Below are 18742 nucleotides of genomic sequence, written 5' to 3' on the forward strand. Positions count from 1 at the left end.
GGACTCTCCTAACCTCCCTGGAATCTATTGTTCCCATGTTGCTTAAAATAAAATTCTTCAGTGCATCTAGAGAATCAAGATGGCAAGTGCGTGCACAACATCACAGAAAAACTGTACTCAAATATTACTCCCTTCTTATCATTTTCTATGACCCTATTTGAATAAACAACCATAAAGAAAAACTCACTATTAGCCATATTTATGAACCAAAGAAGAAGAGAAAGTAGTAATATGGATGGATTGTAATTAGCTTTGCTAACTTCAAGCTCTTTTTAAAGGTAATTTTTTTTATGTAGTTATATAGGATGCATAGTACCCCGTATCATTTTACATTCTACTTAACCTAACATTATTTAATTTTTAATTACATTAAATTAATATAACAAATCTTAATCACACATTTCATTAAAAAATTGAATCAATAATTTGATAAAATACCTAACAAAATCCTAAACAAAACAAAATCTAAAAAAAATACAAAAACTATAAGAAAATTACCTCTAATGGTGACTACAGAACAGTGAAAGCATGGTGGTGACAGGAGGCAGCAGTGAAACCTATAATGGTAGAGTTAGGGTTTAGTAATATAACAAACAACCAAAAGAAAAAATGGACAACAACCTTACCTTGGCATGGTGGACCTCAGCCGCGGTGATAGCGACAAGGCAACGACTTTCGATCGACGACAAGGGACACCAACAGCGGCAGCATGGCAGAGGCTTTCCACGGAGACTCCAGCAGCAGTGATGACAACGTGCTGATCTGCAATGACAATGTGGCTTACCGGTGACGACGGCAACTCCAGGTGGTAGCAATGCACCCTTTTCAATGGATCAGAGGAAGAGAGTTGAGAGAGAGAGAAAGAGAGAGAGAGAGAGAGAGAGAGAGAGAGAGAGAGAGAGAGAGAGAGAGGAAGAAGAAGAAGAAGAAAAAGAAGAAGAGGAGGAGAGAGAGAGTTTGCAGAAGTGAGGGAGAATAGTTTCACGTTTGAATTTTATTCCAAATTTAACAGCAGAAAAATCTGACGATAAGGTGTACGTCGTTGCCTAAACGACGCACTTCACTAAATCTTGTGACTGTCATAATTTTTCGATGGTAAATTCAGCGCTAATAAAATTAATTTTTGTGCCTCTATTTATCATCAAATTTAGTGTCAGAATTTTAAATCCGATGGTAACTTATTCGAGAGACGAATTTTCACTCATAACCGTAAGAAAATTCGCCGCTAAATTCTTCGGTAATGTCCGTCGCTAAATCTGACGGTATTCAGCGCATTTCTTGTAGTGCTAGATCAATATATCTCACATAAATGTTATTTATCCAAAGTGCACCTGAAATATATTTTTTTAATCTATTATAGATCTTGGGTGCACAGTATCTGATCTTTGTGATTAATATTTTTTGCCGTTTATATGCGAAATGTGTATTGTATGAAGATTTCAAAATGACCTAGAGAAGGAGGTTGAATCTATGGCCTCATTGTGAACACATTCATCTTCTTTTAATTCCGACTAGAAGAAAACATAGTTGTTGAAGTGTCTGTCAAGTAGAAATTCATAAGACAATTTTATTTTGTCTATTTATAATGCTTTCAGGAACAGAGCAAATTTTACTTTTAGAATAACTGTGACTTCTGAGATAAAGATAATTTAGGAGAAATTTTTATTTTGTCTCTTCACGAAAGAAAAATAGAAGAGTAGAGAAGAGAAATTCACATAGCCATGTATCGTGGTTCAGCCACCATGTGCAATGTGACTTACATCTAGTCTTCTCCACAACAGTGGTGGAATTTTCACTATCTTTCAAAGATTACAAACACCAATTTTTCTAGGATTCAACCCAATCTTATCTGAGACAAACACAGCTTCTATCCAACCTAGATTTGACTAGGTTCATTCTTTAGATTTTCAACCACTAAGTGCTCATCCAACTTAGTAAGAGAATCTCCTCAAGATCATATGTGCAAAATAGAAAAACTTACAAAAGAGATTTGACATAATTTTCTAGCTTTTTCTTAAATCTCTTTTTGCCTTTTCTCTCAATGGCTTTATTGATTCCTCATATAATGCCTTTTTCTATTGAAAAGAAGCAAAGAAAAAATGATCACTGAAAAACAAAAAATTTAATGTAAAATTCTGAAAGAGAATAAAGGGATGGATTGTAAGTTATGAGAACTCAAACTGTGTACTCACTTCTTGAGTCAATCTCTAACTGTTTACCCCTTTAATGAGTAAAACTTCCAAAGCTTGAACCTTGGCTTGAACAAATGATTTCCTTCTTTCCCAATGTCACAACAGCAGCATTAGCGCAAAAAACTACAGTATTGATTAAAGCAAACATGCAAACAAATCTTGCTTCTTCTCTTTCATTCTTTTCCAATCTTCTTCAAGGATCTGAGTTGTATATTAAAACTTTAACTCTAAGTTTAATTATTCTTGACCGTTGATCTGTAGCTGAGCTTTATAGTGTCCACTTTCTTCAAATTTTTAGTTCGGTACTTGAGGGAGAATAGCATCTTCAATAAGTTACCAGTAAAGCACCAAGATGGAAAAAATTTTCTGATTTACCTCTAGCTTTTGACTTACTTGAATTTGGTAATTCACTTTTTTTCTTTAATTTGAACCCTAATCAGACTTTGTCTTTCTTGCTTCCTTTTGATATGCTTTATGTGGGTAAGGAAAAAAAGAGAAAAAAGAAGAGAAAAAACTGGTTCGATGGCTTTGATTTAATTCAGATGAAAAAGATTCTTAGTTAGCAACCATTTTCTTGGGTCATGAGAGTGTGATATGATTTTGGTCTTGGATCATCAATTTGGCCTTAACCTTGTTTTTTGTTCTAATGGAATAGTATTGGTATGATTAGTGATTAGCAATTATTCCCTTAAAGTTTATGGGCCTGAAGTTTGTTATTGGGCCTGTTTTGCTTTTTATTAATTTCTGCATAATTAACAAACTAATCACACATATAATTAAATTTTTAATTTAATAATAATATTTAGTTATTATCAATTAATTTATTATTTATTCATCATCCAAGCTATCAGTACAATGAGTAATGTTGCTGTCGTCACTCATATGAAAACTGAAGTGATTACTAAATATTGGTTCGAAGAAGAAGATGAAAGAAGCGATCGGAGTGGTGGACAATGTAGCCATGGAGATGATAGGACCGAGGAGAAGGGAGATGTCGACGACAACGACGGGTCTTAACAAATCGAACTTGATGTCTAGATTCATGAGATCCGCGAAGACGACAAATACTTGAGAGACATAGTCATTAGTTTTTTGAGTATGAATTGGTTGAGAACAAGTCGATGATTTTTCTTCTTATGAACATTGAAATTGTAGAGTATGCATTGTGTAGTTTGAAGTTGCAGTGTTAGACTGTTAGGATTATGCGAAATATGATGGAAATTGGGGGGAAAACAGTGTCAATTTCGAACAGAGGGGGTTAGAGACCATTTTATTCCTGGTTAGAGTTGTTAGGGACTATTTTATCCTCCATTGGAGTTGATAGAGTAAAAAACCTAAGTGAATGACGGAATTAATAGTTAAAGATCAATCAAATAATTAATTTTAATTAAAAACTAAAATATCTAATTTAAAATTTTTTAAAATCCAAAATGAATAAATAATAAAAAAAATTTGTTGCTAGACATATATATATATATATCCAATGGCTAGTGAGATGTTTAGCTAATTACGGGTCACGCTGTGACGATGTTTTAACGTTTTGGTGTTGGGTAATTGTTGAACATTATAATTATGCAAAATAAAAATCTGATTTAGCCTTGATGCCAATGACAAAGAGAATTAATGATAATTGTTTTAAGCGTTGTAAAATGTTAGAACAACTAGCTCCTTTGCTGATAACAGTACGTAGTTAAAAAACATGATCATACATAAACCGTAATAACACCTATACTTTGATGAGTAACTAGTATCTCATTATATATTGGAATTATGGAGTGTGGAATAATTTAACTGCATACTAAAGTAATCTCTTGCTACCATACTTCTCTTGTCAAAATCTACATCATAGGTGATTTGACCTTTCCATGAAGAAAATGGAAATTGGACAGCTGTAGATTAACATTATTTGGTTGGATCATTAATTAATTCAAGAGAGATTGCTTATTTAATTAAAATTTGCTTGTCGAAGAATCGAAGTAGACAAACTAAAATTTTCAATATTAAATATTATATTTGATACTTAATTAATTAGGCATATAATAAATGTTAGTTTGATTTTAATAAGCTCATCAACGTCAACATCCACATGTGAGTGTGTCATTAGAAGAAAACTAACCCAACCGAATTCGTTCAACCAATTACTATCAATTTACATGTCCATGAACAAAGAGAACTAGAAACCGAACTTGTTGCTTACAGCAGAGAATCAACATAATTTATTATCACTGCTATGTTGATAATACTTTATCCTTTATTATTCGTTGCACAATATTTAACATCATAAAGTATGAACCTTCGGCATTAACATAGGATAAAAATATGCTTTGTCAGAAATTGAAGCAACTAAATCACCTCACTAAAGATAACCTACTACCAAAGAAATATTGTTATATTATTTAATTTGTTTAATTTGCGAACCATATTATTTATTAGGTGATCTGATGTTATCCACGTCAATCAAGTCTTTACAAAAGATAGATTCCTCTTCCACTACTGCACACCACAATGTGATGACAAGTCAATGAGTTGTTAATTAGTGATAATTTTGTTATAATATGAAAAAAAAGAAAAGAAAAATATGTATTGGTGAATACATATTAAAAATCCTAATTTTTTTTAAAAGTAACTAGTGTATGTTCCTGTGCCCGCACGGATAATACATAAAATTATAAAAAAAATTTATTAAAATTTAAATGAAAAAAATATATAATAATTATTATTATAAATATTTTATAACTTAAAAATATTAAAAATAATTAATATTTATTTTAATTAATTTGAATTGGTTGAATAGTCATTTCATTTGTCCGCTTAGGCAATTATTGAAGTTTGAATCTCGCTTTGTGTGTATAACAATCCATTAGTTAGCGACAGATCCTTAATAAATAAAGCATCAATATGTGGTGGATTAGTTCTCGATTTGTCGAGTTAGAAAATTCATAGAAAAAAATATATTTGTCTTTAAAATAGAATAATTTTTCATTAAAAGCAATACTTATGGACTTTTGTTTTTGTTAAAATTTACTTTGGACAATTTTATTTGACGGTATCGTATTCATTCTTGAAGTCAAAACAATATGATCAACATAGTTACTTGTTAAAACTTCATATTTTATGAAATAATTCTTAAATTTTCAAATTCATAAACTTATATCATTACAAAAGTTATTAGATTGATTAATATTTCTTGGTAACATTGTGTATCAAAACACCATCGTTGAGTATTAATAGTTAGTGTAAAGAGAAACCAATAGCAACAATAACTTTTGTTATTCAATATATAATTTATTCTTTTAAAAAATAAATTAATATTTCCTAAATTTGTAAATACATTTTCTTCTAATTTCTTACACCATTTTATTTGACAATATTTATCGCTAAAAAATAGCAAATAACTATACTATCCTACAATATACATGATGTACAAAATAATTTCTTATCTTAAAATTAATTCTAGTTAGTGCGATAAAATTTACTATATGAAAATAATTTAAATACCTTTAAATGTGATTATGATAATTCATTAAGTATTATATTTTTTTTACTAATTTATATTTAATAATTTACTTCTAACTTTTAATTATAGTAAAAATGTAAGATATAATGCCAAAAAAAAGTCCTAGCGACATAAATTTTTTACTAACAAAAAAAAAATATATTTTTTTAATATTTTAGACACGTATCTATTTTTTTAAGTTATATATTTTAATTTATGTAAATTAATGACAATTAAATGTACAAAAAAATACTAATTAATAAAGAAATAAAATTTTTGAATAAATTGAAATAAAATAAAGATTTTTAATTATGATCATTAATTATAATCACATATATTTACTTCAAGATTTATACTTCGAAAATTCAGTATATTAATATTTTGTATTTTTATTTTTTAATTTTATCTAATAATGAAACAATATTTTTTAAAAAATAAACATAATTAAATGATCTTAAAATTATATAATAATTTTTAAAATAACAAAAAAAATATACAATTACCTAAAATATAATATTTGTGAATATTTGTGTAGTAACTGAAATTTAATTGCCAATATGAAAGTAACATATAAACTCATTTCGTAATCAAATAAGTGTTTAATTATAGAATTTAATATTTATATAGTAATATGATAAAATAAATTAAAGTTTGAGTTTAACCATAGCAAGAGTTCAAGTTTAAATTTTCATAAATTAATTTATTTTTGTTAAAGTGAATTGCGTAATAAAAAAATTCATATATTAAAGTAGAAAATAATTTATTTATAAATACAAAATTAAAAAAATTATTCTTAAAAGTTGAATATGCAGATAAAAAAATAAATTATAACTTACAAAAATTATCTCTAAAATTATTACAATAAATAATAAAACTGTAAAAATCATGTATCTATATAAATTAAATTATATTAAATTATAAGATATCTAGATATTTAATCAACCTAACTAATTAGTTTGTAATTGATTTGATTTAATAATTAAAAAAAATTGAATAAGTCTTTTTAGAAATATGGCAATCTAAATAATATAGATTGAAGATAAGAAAAATATAACTAAATTATATAATACAACATAATATTTCTAAAAATTTGTTTTATAGCAAATTCGTTGCTCATTTTTTACGTAATTACTTAATAATTTTCGTCTATAAAATTATCAACTATCTAATATTATGATTTAATTAATAAGAATGATGACATTAATACTTTTTCATAAGTCTTGTTATTATTTATAATTAGAAAATAGTCATAAATAAATTTTTTCTTAATAAATGTTAATTTTTCTTTTAAATTCAATATTACCTTTAAAATTTTAGCGTAATTGAGTTTAATTTCTACATCTTTAAAAGAATTTACTCGAAAAAATTAATATGTAAATCACATTATTATTACAAAATTACTTTTTTTAACATAATTAGTGGTGCTTATTTGAACCATTAAATTTAGCTTCTAACGATATTAAAGTCAACCTATTTTGTTATTTTGTATCTTCAAAGAATTTATACGACTAACATAAAAATATAGCGATTGAAAAAAAATTCATTACAATGGAAATATTCATTTTAACAAATATTATTCTATCTAATACTATAAAAAAATACATTGGCCACTTTGAATTTTTACAGGTCAACTTCTATCCACAGTAGTAGAGTGCTTAAATTGAGATATATTCATCAAACAATCAATCAATAAAAAATTTCTCCATACTTTCTCATTACATAAAGAAAAAAAAAAAGAAAAAGAAAAGAAGAGTTGAAATAGCAACAGCGATAAAAATCACAATTTTTATAATTTTGTGTGGCCATCTATATATAATAGACCAGACAACTATGATTATCTAACAAAATTAATTTGTATTTATTGCACTTAACTTGAATAAGTAAGAAATGATCTTATTTTAATTTAATCCTTGATTCACATTATTTGAATTTAGCTCAATATATATGATTTGATTTGATTTGATTTGATTATTAGTTGAAAATATCTCAGTTATCTATTTTATTCATAGATTTATTAGTTTAATGACTAATAAATTAATCAAATTAATTAATTAGCACACACAATAAATTTAGTTTAATAAATTAAAAGAAATAAATTAAAAAATACTAACAAAATATTAAAATAAATAAATTAGGAAATACTACTAAATCAAATTGATATAAATTATAATAAATTATATGATATTTAAATATCTAATCAAATCAATTAGTTGATATAGTTAGTTTATCGTAATAACTTGTATTTAATGAGTTAAAAGAAATAAATCGGGAAACACTCTTAGAAGCATCCGATTTTTATATAATAGAATAGATAGAATAGATGCTAGGGGGACAACAACTTTTGTGATTGTTAGCCATTAACTAGTCATCAATGATGATTTGATGGTGTGAGATTGGTGTGAGATTTTATTCAATGGCTCACTTTTCTCTACTAATTACATGCTGGCCAAAATTCAATAGAATTGCTGACTCCTAGACTTTTCTTTTTTTAATTATTCTTTTAATTTATAAATTTTTTTTAATATTTTAATCTTTTTAATATTTTTAAAAAATAATATATATTTAAATCTTTACTTATTAAATATTAAGAAAATAATTATAATAATAAATTAAGATTTAAGATTCTCAATCATCGCTCAACACATTATAATTCTCTGTTGGCCTTTTTTTTTTTGTATAAGTAAAAGAGGAAAATGTATGACATAAAGTAGATGGCTATAATACTCAACAGTTTTTGGATCATAGCAATTAGCATAGATGATAGATCTTTTATAACCCAATTAAGTAACATGATGAATCGGAATCGCACACAAAAAACCAAACTTGTTTCACTGGAAATATTCAATCCCAAAAAAATATTTAAAAAATTATCAAAATTTATTATTATTTTTATTTTATTTAATAAATTTTATAATAAATAATATTAAATAAAATAAATTTAGACATTTTTTGTTTCCTTTTTAACATTACCGTTCTCCATTACATACCCTACTAGAGCCATGGATCTCATGATAGAATTGTTGTAACCACCGCACCTTTGGCATTGTCATTAGTTCAGCTCTTGATGGTATTACTCCTTTTCTTAGTCTGGCTGCCTTCATGGCTATAAGCCTATAACTCTGGATTTTTTTTTTCGTGGATAGTTTTCTATACTTGTAAAGTAAATAATTTATTATTGAAAAACCTAATGAAAGAATCTTCCTTCCTAAATCACTACTAAAAACATGCTTAGCCTTTGGTAAAACTTTTATTTTTCCAAAGTAATTTATAAAAGTTAATTTTTAAAAGATGACTTTTTAAAAGTTGTAACATTTATATTTGGTAAATTAAATCGAAAATAATTTTTAATAAATACAAGCAGCATCAATTACGTTTGGTAAAATAATTTTTTAAATTTAAAAATATTATAATAGACATAAATGTAAGCATTAAATTTAAAAATTAGTTAACATATAAGGTTATATTAGACTTTTAAATTTTGAAAAGTATAAGCCAACCTTGAAAAGTTCTATCTTAGGTGCTTTCAAAAGTAATCCGATCTTTTAAAAGCTGCAAACACAAATACATGGTCTTTTTAATTTATCAAACACAAAATAAGGAATTTAAATTTTTAAAAAGTACAAACACCTTTTCAAAAAATTTTATCAAACCAAACCTTAAAATAGTCGAATTTAATCCGTAAATATTATTGTCGAATTTTTCGTAAAAATTTCTAACAAAAAAAAATTAAAATATAGAACTTGCAAAACATCTGAATAAAAAATTCACCTTTAAATTTAACAGCAAATATAACATCAAGTGACACTTTTATTGATGATAACTTTACGTTGAATTTAGTATAAAAAATTTCAACAATAAATGTAATTGAAATTTGACAAAATTTAAAAAAAAATTATTAATCGAACGGTAACATTTAACACTACATGGTCAATACAAAACCTTATCATAACTTATATTAAAAAGTGAATCCTCCCTCCTCCTTCATATTCGCAGACCACGTCCTCCCTCACCCACTAAATCCACTCTCCTATTCCTTTTTGTCCTAATCTCTCCTCCTGTACTCACCGTTGCCACTAGCTTCACCTCAGTCATCTCTTTTCTTTTTGTTGTCAACCTTAATTTTTGCCACCCCAACTCTTAAACCCTCTCACTTCACTCTAATGATTGAAAATCCAGACGATAATTAATATTAATACTACATAATTTTGTAAAAATAAAAAATCACATGATTCAAACAGAAAATAGTTCCTTTTTTCATTTCATTTCTTGCTCGTGTTGAAATAATTACTACCTCCACTCTTAATTGTTTTATTTAGTTGATCTTACAATAATATAAATAAGGGTATAATACTATTTATAGTTTCTGACTTTTTTCCGTGAGACATAAAGCACCTTAATCATCTTTAAATCTCATCTAGGCCTTCATCTACTAACAAAAATAGACAAGACGATCTCGGCAACTGAATGACAACTGATTATGAGTCTGACGTGTCAGATTGAGATTGAAGTGTCAAAATATCAGTGCTAGAAGGACTAAAAATCCACTCTATAACATCTTCCTCTTCTTCTTCTTCATCCTCCTCCTCTTCTCCTTTATTTTCTTCCTCTTCTTCTCCTTTTTCTTCACATCTCTACCACCATCACCATCGAGATTCACCTTCACCACTATTACTGTAGTTCTCTCTTCCTCCTTCTCTTCTCTTTCTCGCCCTAAACCACCACCACCCTAAACCACCTTCTACCGGATCAGCGCCGAAACTGCCATGAACATCCCCAATAGCAGCCACGAGCACACTCTTCTCCCCACCATGATGCCGTATCCAATCCGAATCGTCTCACATATAAATTTTTTCTCCGCCACAGACACCACCAGGCTCAGTACCGTTATCAAGTAAATCTCCAAGAACAAGAATATAAGTTCACAAAAAGTTACTAATCATGAATATATATATATATATACACACTGAAATTCTCGTTTAAGGATTCTTGCAAATCATCTCTGTGCGCTAGGGTTTCTTGTTCGCAAACCTTGCAGTCGCTTCTCTCTCCGAGAAAGGTCGATCAACAATTCGGTCAAATAGGATTTCTTGTTTGCAAAGCTCAGCGATGATGGAGAGAGAATCAGAATTCTCATAGGCTCCGAAATTCTGAACAGAGGGTGTGGGGAAAGAAAATTCATAAATTTGGATTCGTTTTCGATGCAGGCACGAACTTGGGTTTTATGGTTTTGTGTGGGTTTTTAGTTCTTTTCTAATCTATGGATAGCCATTAATGATGACTCTAAAGAAGAGGAAAAAGTCATTGATGATGATTTTGAAGAAGAAAAAAAAGAAGAGAATGAGGATGAAGAAAAAGAGAAAGATATTAAAGAGGAAAATTTTTAATCCTTCCAACCAAAAGAATTGACACCTGATACCTGACACTGATATTTTGATACCTCAGTTTCAATTTAATACGTCAAACTGGCAATTAGTTGTTATTCGATTGCAGGGATTGTCTTGTTCATTTATGTTAGTAGATGAGGGTGATTTAAATGAAGTTTAAGAATAATTAAGATGCACTATGTCTCACAAAAAAAATGTTAAAAAAAAAAAGGATATTTATCCTATAAATAATTTAAAGTTATACACCTATGAATATATAAAAATTAAGCCCAAAATTAGACGTTGCAATAAGTGATAGAATTATATATATATATATATATATATATATATATATATATATACATACTATTTTTTTGGTTACATTTTTATTAATAACAAGTTTGGCTCATTTGATTTAAATAGAATAAAAATAGAGTAAATTTTTTTTACTTCTCTTCTTTTTTTAATTTTATCCTCCTATTTTCTTCATGTTTTTTCCTTTTTTTTGGGATCATACATATAATTTTTGTATTTTTTTTATATTTTTGTATTCTTTTTAAGATTTTTTTTGTGTTATTCTAAAAGATTTTAGTATTAACTTTTATGCTAAAGGAAGAAGAGAGAAAAAAAATAAAAATTTTATTTTTTTTCATTGAGTTGCTTATTTAAGAATTTAGTTCAAAATTTTTTATACACCTACTTTTTTTTCTTAAAGAAATGAGCTAAGTATAAGTGTGGAGTGTGAAAATAATTTTCTTAAACAAATTTAGATTGATTTAGTAGTTAGTTCACTACTTTACTTAAATAAATATTGAGTATTTAAACCTCATCTTATACATATAACAACATATTGGTCAACAATAAGTATTAAATAATAAACTTTCAATTTGCGATATAACTAAAAAAATTAATATTTATATTATATAGAGGCTAGAGCATATCACATCAAATATAAACTAACTAAATAAAACGCCTAACCGTTCACAAGAATATCAGCAATCATCAAGCGTACAACACATGCAAAAAAACATTTTCATAATAATTGTTCTCTTTCCTCAATAAGCAATTATTGTTTTCTGTCTCTGAGCTTCCTCTCACCAATTTAATGCTAATAATAACCAACAATTTTGGATCGTAGACGTTGAAGATGATTAAAATCTACAATGCCACATGTTCAATTGTTCACCAAAAACAACTCATTAAGGTGATGAGAAAATGGAAGAGGTGGTTTTCTTGATCTAGCAACTCATGCCGAACCATTCTTAGAAGAACCACATTATGAGGCAGAAGACCACTATAGTATAGCAAGGTTGATATTGAAGTAGCAGGCTCTCCAATTAACGATGTTAAAAGCCTCACCATTGACCTAAACATCAAAGTTGTAAAAATCTGCAACGTAACCCAAAAAATAAAAGGAAAAAGGCAAGCAAATTGAGAAAAACATATATATAATTTAGGATCCGAGAAATAAAGAAGGCCCTAAAAAAATGGAAATGAAGAACAAGATTGATAAATATATATGCATACCATAATTATTATAAGTTGTTGTGACGGTGATATATGATGAAGCCGCCTTAGCTTGTAACTTAATTAGTGCGGCTTTAGATAGAGGGTTAAAGAAACGATATTGAATTGGATCCATTTTTGCTTGTTTTAATTTTCTCAAAGTCTAGCTAGCTTATCAAACCATTACCTATAGCTGATATTCAAACCTACCCGTCAGCGAGAGTTCAAATTAAAATGTTAATAATGTGGACTTTTGAAGTGGGAAGAAGAAAAAAAGAATAATAATGTAAGCTCACAAAATGTCAGGTTACTTAGGTAGTGCCTTACTAGGTAGTTGAAGCACAATTAAAGTCCAAAGAGTAGACCGTATTAAAATAATTATAACAGGTCATCGATAATATTAATTAATAATACGTAATTATTTAATTTTACTAACTCAGAATGACAAAAATAAAATTTTAGGAAAAGTATATGGAACTAATTTTTAATTAGTCAAAAATTAAACAACTCAATTAATTATAATTATTTTAATTAATTTAATTTTTTTAATTTACAATATTTGTTATTAATTGCTGTTTCATTAAAATCAGCTTTTGATTAATATATTCCAAAAAATATTCTTGGGATCATGGAGTAGAAATCAAGCTCGATCCTTCACCCTCTATTTTTTTTGGTGGCTACGGTGTATGGTTCTCTCTTCATATCATTGACAACGCCAACCTCCTCCATCGGACCATCCAAGTGACGCTCCATCCTCCAGTAAAAGTATACGCTCCCGATTATTCATCCTATCTCCCTCTCGGCGGCTACGGCCCATGGTTCGCTCTTGGTTACATCAACGGCGCCAACCTCCTCCAATCAACCATCCAAGAGAAGGGTGCGGTGCAACACTTTCGGAAGAGAGCATCTTCCATGGCATTTTCAACCCCGGAAGGCGGATCGATTAGTACATTGATCAATCCAACCCAAGGCGATGAACAATTCAGTGTGGGTGAAGTAGTTATTCAAGAGCAAGAGGGGTCGAAGGTATGTTGCATAAGCTGCTCCTGCGTTATAAGAAATTTTATGACAATGTGTTATTTGAATGTTTATTATTCATGCTAATTAGATATTTTTTCAGTTCAAAAAGTATATTCATTTGAAAAATTGTGGTACAGTGATATATTTAGTTGAGCAAAGTATGCTTGAAATTGCTACTAATATTTACCCAGCATGTTCGAATCATAAGAATTGCCATCATTAAAGTATGCTTGACTCCCAGATTTGTTTTAGAATATTTTTTGATGATTTTTATTGGACTCATTCATTATATAGTAAAGAAGGATCTTAACTTAATAATGGTTTTTTTCAGTGTCTTTAATTGAAGGTCGACGAAATTACCGACGTCGTTGTGACTAGAAAGGATGAGTTGGACTCGGGACACGAGGTTTGAATGTGCTATGTGAGTGTTTCTAATTCATGCTAATTAGATGTTTTTTAAGTAACATTAGATTTTTCACTGTGTTAAATTTGTATTATTGACTAAGATAGAATATGTGCTCTTTTTAGTAGTATTTATGCGTTGGTAAGGTTTTGATGAGAATATGCTTTGATGTTACTTTTCATCTACTTTCTTAGGGTAGGTTACATCAATTCAAAATATGCTTTTAATATAATATAACTATATTAGTGAGTGCTATATGAATCCTGAAATGGTATCAGACCATATAATGATATAAAAGAAAAAAAGTAGAGTGATGATTATACACTTTCCTAAAGTTCAAATATCATTTCTATATTTATAATCATAGGATTTTACTGAAAATCTTCGCAGGTTACTATATAAAGGTATTTTGTGATTTGTGAACCTATCAAATGTATTGGTTCCTTATGTGATCAACTCCTTAACCATATAAATTCAAACTAATCCAACATTCAATATATTGGGTTGGGCTAAAGTTTTGGTTAGTATTTATAGTGAAACAAATTTGTATAATATAGGTATTTTTTTTAAGTTCAAAAAGCTTATTTAATTGGAAAATTTGGGTACAAGTGAAATATTTATTTGAGATATTATTAAAGTATGCTAAGGATTTGTATTAAATATTTACCGTGTTAGTGCTAGTTTTAATTCGTATCTAATTTTGTGTATTGACGTTACAGTTGCCAGATCATAGTGGGGTTGGTGAAGAGAAAATTCCAGTCATAGGAATGAGTTTTGGTTCGTTGCTTCTCGCACAGAAATTTTATGCAAACTATGCAAAGAAAGTTTTGCTCGTTACTAAAATCAGGAACACGAATTTCAACAAAACGCGAAAGAAATCAAAGATACTGGTTAATCAATCTATTTATTACACGCGAGAAGGTTATCGAGAGTGTAGGGTGAACGCAGCAACTCGAGCAAACAGAATTATAGCCATGAGATGCAGAGCAACGATGTATGTTATGCTGGACAAGGAGAAGGAAAGTTGGGTTGTGTCTAGATTAGAATTGAGGCATTCTCATTCCTATTCAGCTAAGAAAGTTGTCCACTATCATGAGTACCGCGAGTTGACCATGCATGCTAAGTGCGTCATTACGGATAACGTTGAGGTTGGAATAAGACCCAACAAGATGTATCTAGCACTGGTAAACAAGGTTGGTGGGTTCTCAAACCTGGGTTTTTCAGAAAAGGATGTCAGAAATTACATCACAAGCAATCTCCGATGCTCCGATGACAATGAGGACTTCCAGGGGATGATGAATTATTTTGTCCGAATGAAGGAAATCAATCCCAACTTCTTTTATGCCATAGATGTTGACAATGCTAATAAATTTAGGAGCGCACTATGGGTAGATGCAAGGTGCAGGACTTCGTATGAATATTACGGAGATGTGGTGTCGTTCGACACCACTTACAGAAGAAACATGTCTGTATACTTATTGGTGAATTGCAAGAGCAGTTATTTGTTAAATTTGTCTTATTGCCTCACAGTTATCGTATACTTATGGTCTGTCATTTGCATTCTTTGTCGGTGTAAACCACCATGGGAAATCTACTTTTTTTGGCTGTGCTTTACTTGGGAGCGAGGAGATCCCTAGTTTTGAGTGGGTATTCACGCAGTGAGTGAGATGCATCGGGATTGCGCCAAGGGGAATTATCACTGACCAGTGCAAGGCAATGGCTGGTGCTATTAGGAAGGTCCTACCTGATACTGTCCACCGATGGTGCATCTGGCACATAATGAAAAAATCACAATTCAAGCTCGGTCGCTATGCTAGGTACGGAGAATTGAATGCAATGATGAATCACATTGTGTGGAATTCTCCTTCGACTGAATCGTTTGAGGTTGATTGGGCTGGTTTCATCAAACAATTTAACTTAGGCCAGAACAGATCGTTAGCAGGTCTGTGATTGTTAAATTAAATCCCGTCTGCTGGTATCTAGTTGCTTATTTATTCACTTCATGTTATTTTTGCCGGCTTGATTTCGTTCTTATGTTTGTTCTAAGAAATGTAGCTGAGTTTTCTACCTCTATAGTAAGTGGATGTTCTTTTCAATAAATAAACAGATGTTTTTTCTCGTAGTGTGTCTGGATGTTTTTTTTAATTTATTTTATCATTACGTTGGAAGCTGTCATCATGTTGTTTATAAGCGGCACTCTTAAGCATTTTTTGGGCAGACCTTTATGCAAATCGATGTAAGTGGGCTTGTCGCTCTTCGAGCGGAGGGCAGGATCTAACTTTCTAGTCTCGATTGTCTATAGGCCGATGCTGACGTACGATCCCCGCGAGTTCCAATATTTTTTAAGAGTGAATTTTGGGCAGGCATGAGGAGTACACAGCGTAGTGAAAGTATGCACGTATTTTATGGTGGATTTTTGCATTGCAAGAGTGGGTTGGTTCAGTTCGTTCATGAATACGACAATGTGCTTGGAAATAAGGAGCAAAAGGAGCTGAAAGATGATGCTGCAGACTCGAAAGGAGTCATCCCATGTATAGGGAGCATGGGCATTGAGAGACAGTTTCAGCAGGAATACACCAGTAATATGTTTAGGACCCTTCAGCTGGAGGTAAGAAAAAAAATCGATTGCATGGTTCGATCAATTGAACAAAAGGGAGATACAATTTCTATTAAAGTGGACGAGCAGAAGTTATTCTGGGGGAAGCCTGTCTACCATGCTTTCATAGTCGAGTTTGACCCTTTGAGTTGAAAGGGTCAGTGCGAGTGCAACAAGTTTGAATCCGTTGGTATATTGTGTTGTCACACCTTTGTGGTGTGGTCATACTACAGAGTTGACACAGTAACGAGCTGCTATATTCTTCCTCGCTGGCTCGGAGTGACGAAAGCAACAACTTGTTCAGGCATCTGTGTTCAGAGTTCTATAACGTTGCTCAGGAGTTTGTTGCTTGTGATGAGGAAGCAGCCATCTTGCGAGCTACCCTTTGGGATACAATGTCCAAGCTGACTGATTACCGTGCCAGCATGCGTTCCACTACTGTTACTGTGACTCAGAATACCATGCCCACACAGAGCACATGTGGTGTTATTGTACATGACATACAAGGACTCTCAAGAGTCAAAACCAAAGGACGGCCAAGAGTAAGAGACTTGGAGTAGAGTTGGACAAGTCAATTAAGAAGTCAATGCAAAAAAGGAAGAGAAAATCACATCCGGTATGTGTTAGAAGCGACGTATATTTTAAATTTTGCTTATGGAATGGTGTTCTTGATTAATGTATGAGTTCTCTTTGTTTTGTCCATCTTGTAAGATGATGTTGACCTTCAGTCAGATAATGATCATCATGGTTCTGTAAATAAAAGATTTGAGGATTCTACTATATGGAATTCATTGGATGGTGACAGATTCATACACCTGTTGAATTCTTTTAGGCATATATAGTTAGGTTTCTTGGCGTGAGTTTGGTGTCATTCTTTAGATGCAACTTAATAAACTATTCCTTTTTCTATTTTGTCACTTGCATTTATCCTGTTTTGAAGTATTCATTCAAAGAAACAAAAGCACAAATGTTGTTATCTTTTCCCCATTTATTGTTTATTAAGGTTTTAAAGAATCGAATTGTCACATATTTGTTCGCAAAAAACAAATGTAATAAATCCGCCCTGAAAACGGTTGAAGAGTATAAAAAAAAGGCATTCACATCTCAATGAAGTGCACGCAATCGCTAATGCTTAACACATGAAACAAAGAAATCATATACTAAACCATCCATTTTACAATGAGAAGAAACATCCGAGTGCCTATCAGAGGCACCATCCACTTAAAATCCTACTTTATGTAGAATGATCACGACCGAAGGCGGTGCAATGCTTTAATTTCCAGCAACTTCACAATTTCAGCAATAGAAAACAATGATAAAAAAAATAACGCCTCCATTTAGTTAACACTACGCTAGTTAATGGAAAGAATTGCCACTTAAGTATAGACATGAACAAAAGGGTTATGTACACCGATCAGAGTTGACTCAATATTATAAATATGCTATGCATTGCTTAATGTACTAGTGACATCACTAACTTGGAAACTTATTGCTTGAGAATCCTGAAATACCTAATATATGAAACCTGCTGAGGAGTATCTAACAAAATATGAGCCACTGCCACTCACTCCTCAATGAAGTACTAAGTTCAAATGCCTTAAACATGATAAATCAGAAAATAGATCCAAAACCATCCAATTTACAAAGAAAAGAAACATTGTAATGCCTAGCATAAGCACCATCCACTCAGAGGTTTTGGATTGATTGTCACCATCAACTTGACAAAATCAGCAACATGAAATCATAAACCTGCAGTGAAACAAGATTTATCAGGCTCACACGAAACGAGTTTAAGCCGAAAAATGCCATATTAAGCTATATAACTCTATCACAAGGAAACCATAGATGTAGTAAGGCAGGTGTCTGTATTGATGTTTTCTTGGCTAGTCATCTGTCTTCTTCCATTGTCTTCCCCCTTGTTTGGCTTTCTAGTGGGTAACCCTGCACGCTGCAGCATGCTTTTCATGCTTGGTGCTGTGAACGGTGATCTCACAGCCTTAGTCTTTTTTCTTGGCTGGTTGCGGCGCACAGGATTGCTGTCCAATGCCTGCAGTGCCTTCTCAATTTGTGAATTATGAGGACCCATCACTATGTCTAGTATGATCTCCTTCCTAAACTCCCGTACAACGTCCTGCATGGCAATTACGTGTTGGAGGGTAATTTTAA

General features: G+C 30.6%; 1 protein-coding gene across 1 annotated transcript; it reads left to right on the plus strand.

The window, feature by feature from the left end:
* The first annotated feature begins 13469 nt into the window (after window positions 1-13469).
* On the plus strand, window positions 13470-15642 carry LOC130949088 (protein FAR1-RELATED SEQUENCE 5-like). Its single transcript, XM_057877913.1, has 4 exons — window positions 13470-13583; window positions 13924-13983; window positions 14700-15461; window positions 15511-15642. Exons 1-4 carry the CDS (start codon window positions 13470-13472, stop codon window positions 15640-15642), a joined length of 1068 nt encoding a protein of 355 aa, XP_057733896.1.
* Window positions 15643-18742: the final 3100 nt, after the last annotated feature.

Source organism: Arachis stenosperma, chromosome 9, assembly GCF_014773155.1.
Source record: "Arachis stenosperma cultivar V10309 chromosome 9, arast.V10309.gnm1.PFL2, whole genome shotgun sequence".
Taxonomy (NCBI): Eukaryota; Viridiplantae; Streptophyta; class Magnoliopsida; order Fabales; family Fabaceae; genus Arachis; species Arachis stenosperma.

Coding starts and splice junctions, on each gene's coding strand:
- LOC130949088 (XM_057877913.1), top strand. CDS start 13,470: ATGGCATTTTCAACCCCGGAAGGCGGATCGATTAGTACATTGATCAAT. Junction 13,984..14,699: donor AGTTGGACTCGGGACACGAG/GTTTGAATGTGC, acceptor TTGACGTTACAG/TTGCCAGATCATAGTGGGGT. Junction 15,462..15,510: donor ACATGTCTGTATACTTATTG/GTGAATTGCAAG, acceptor ATTGCCTCACAG/TTATCGTATACTTATGGTCT.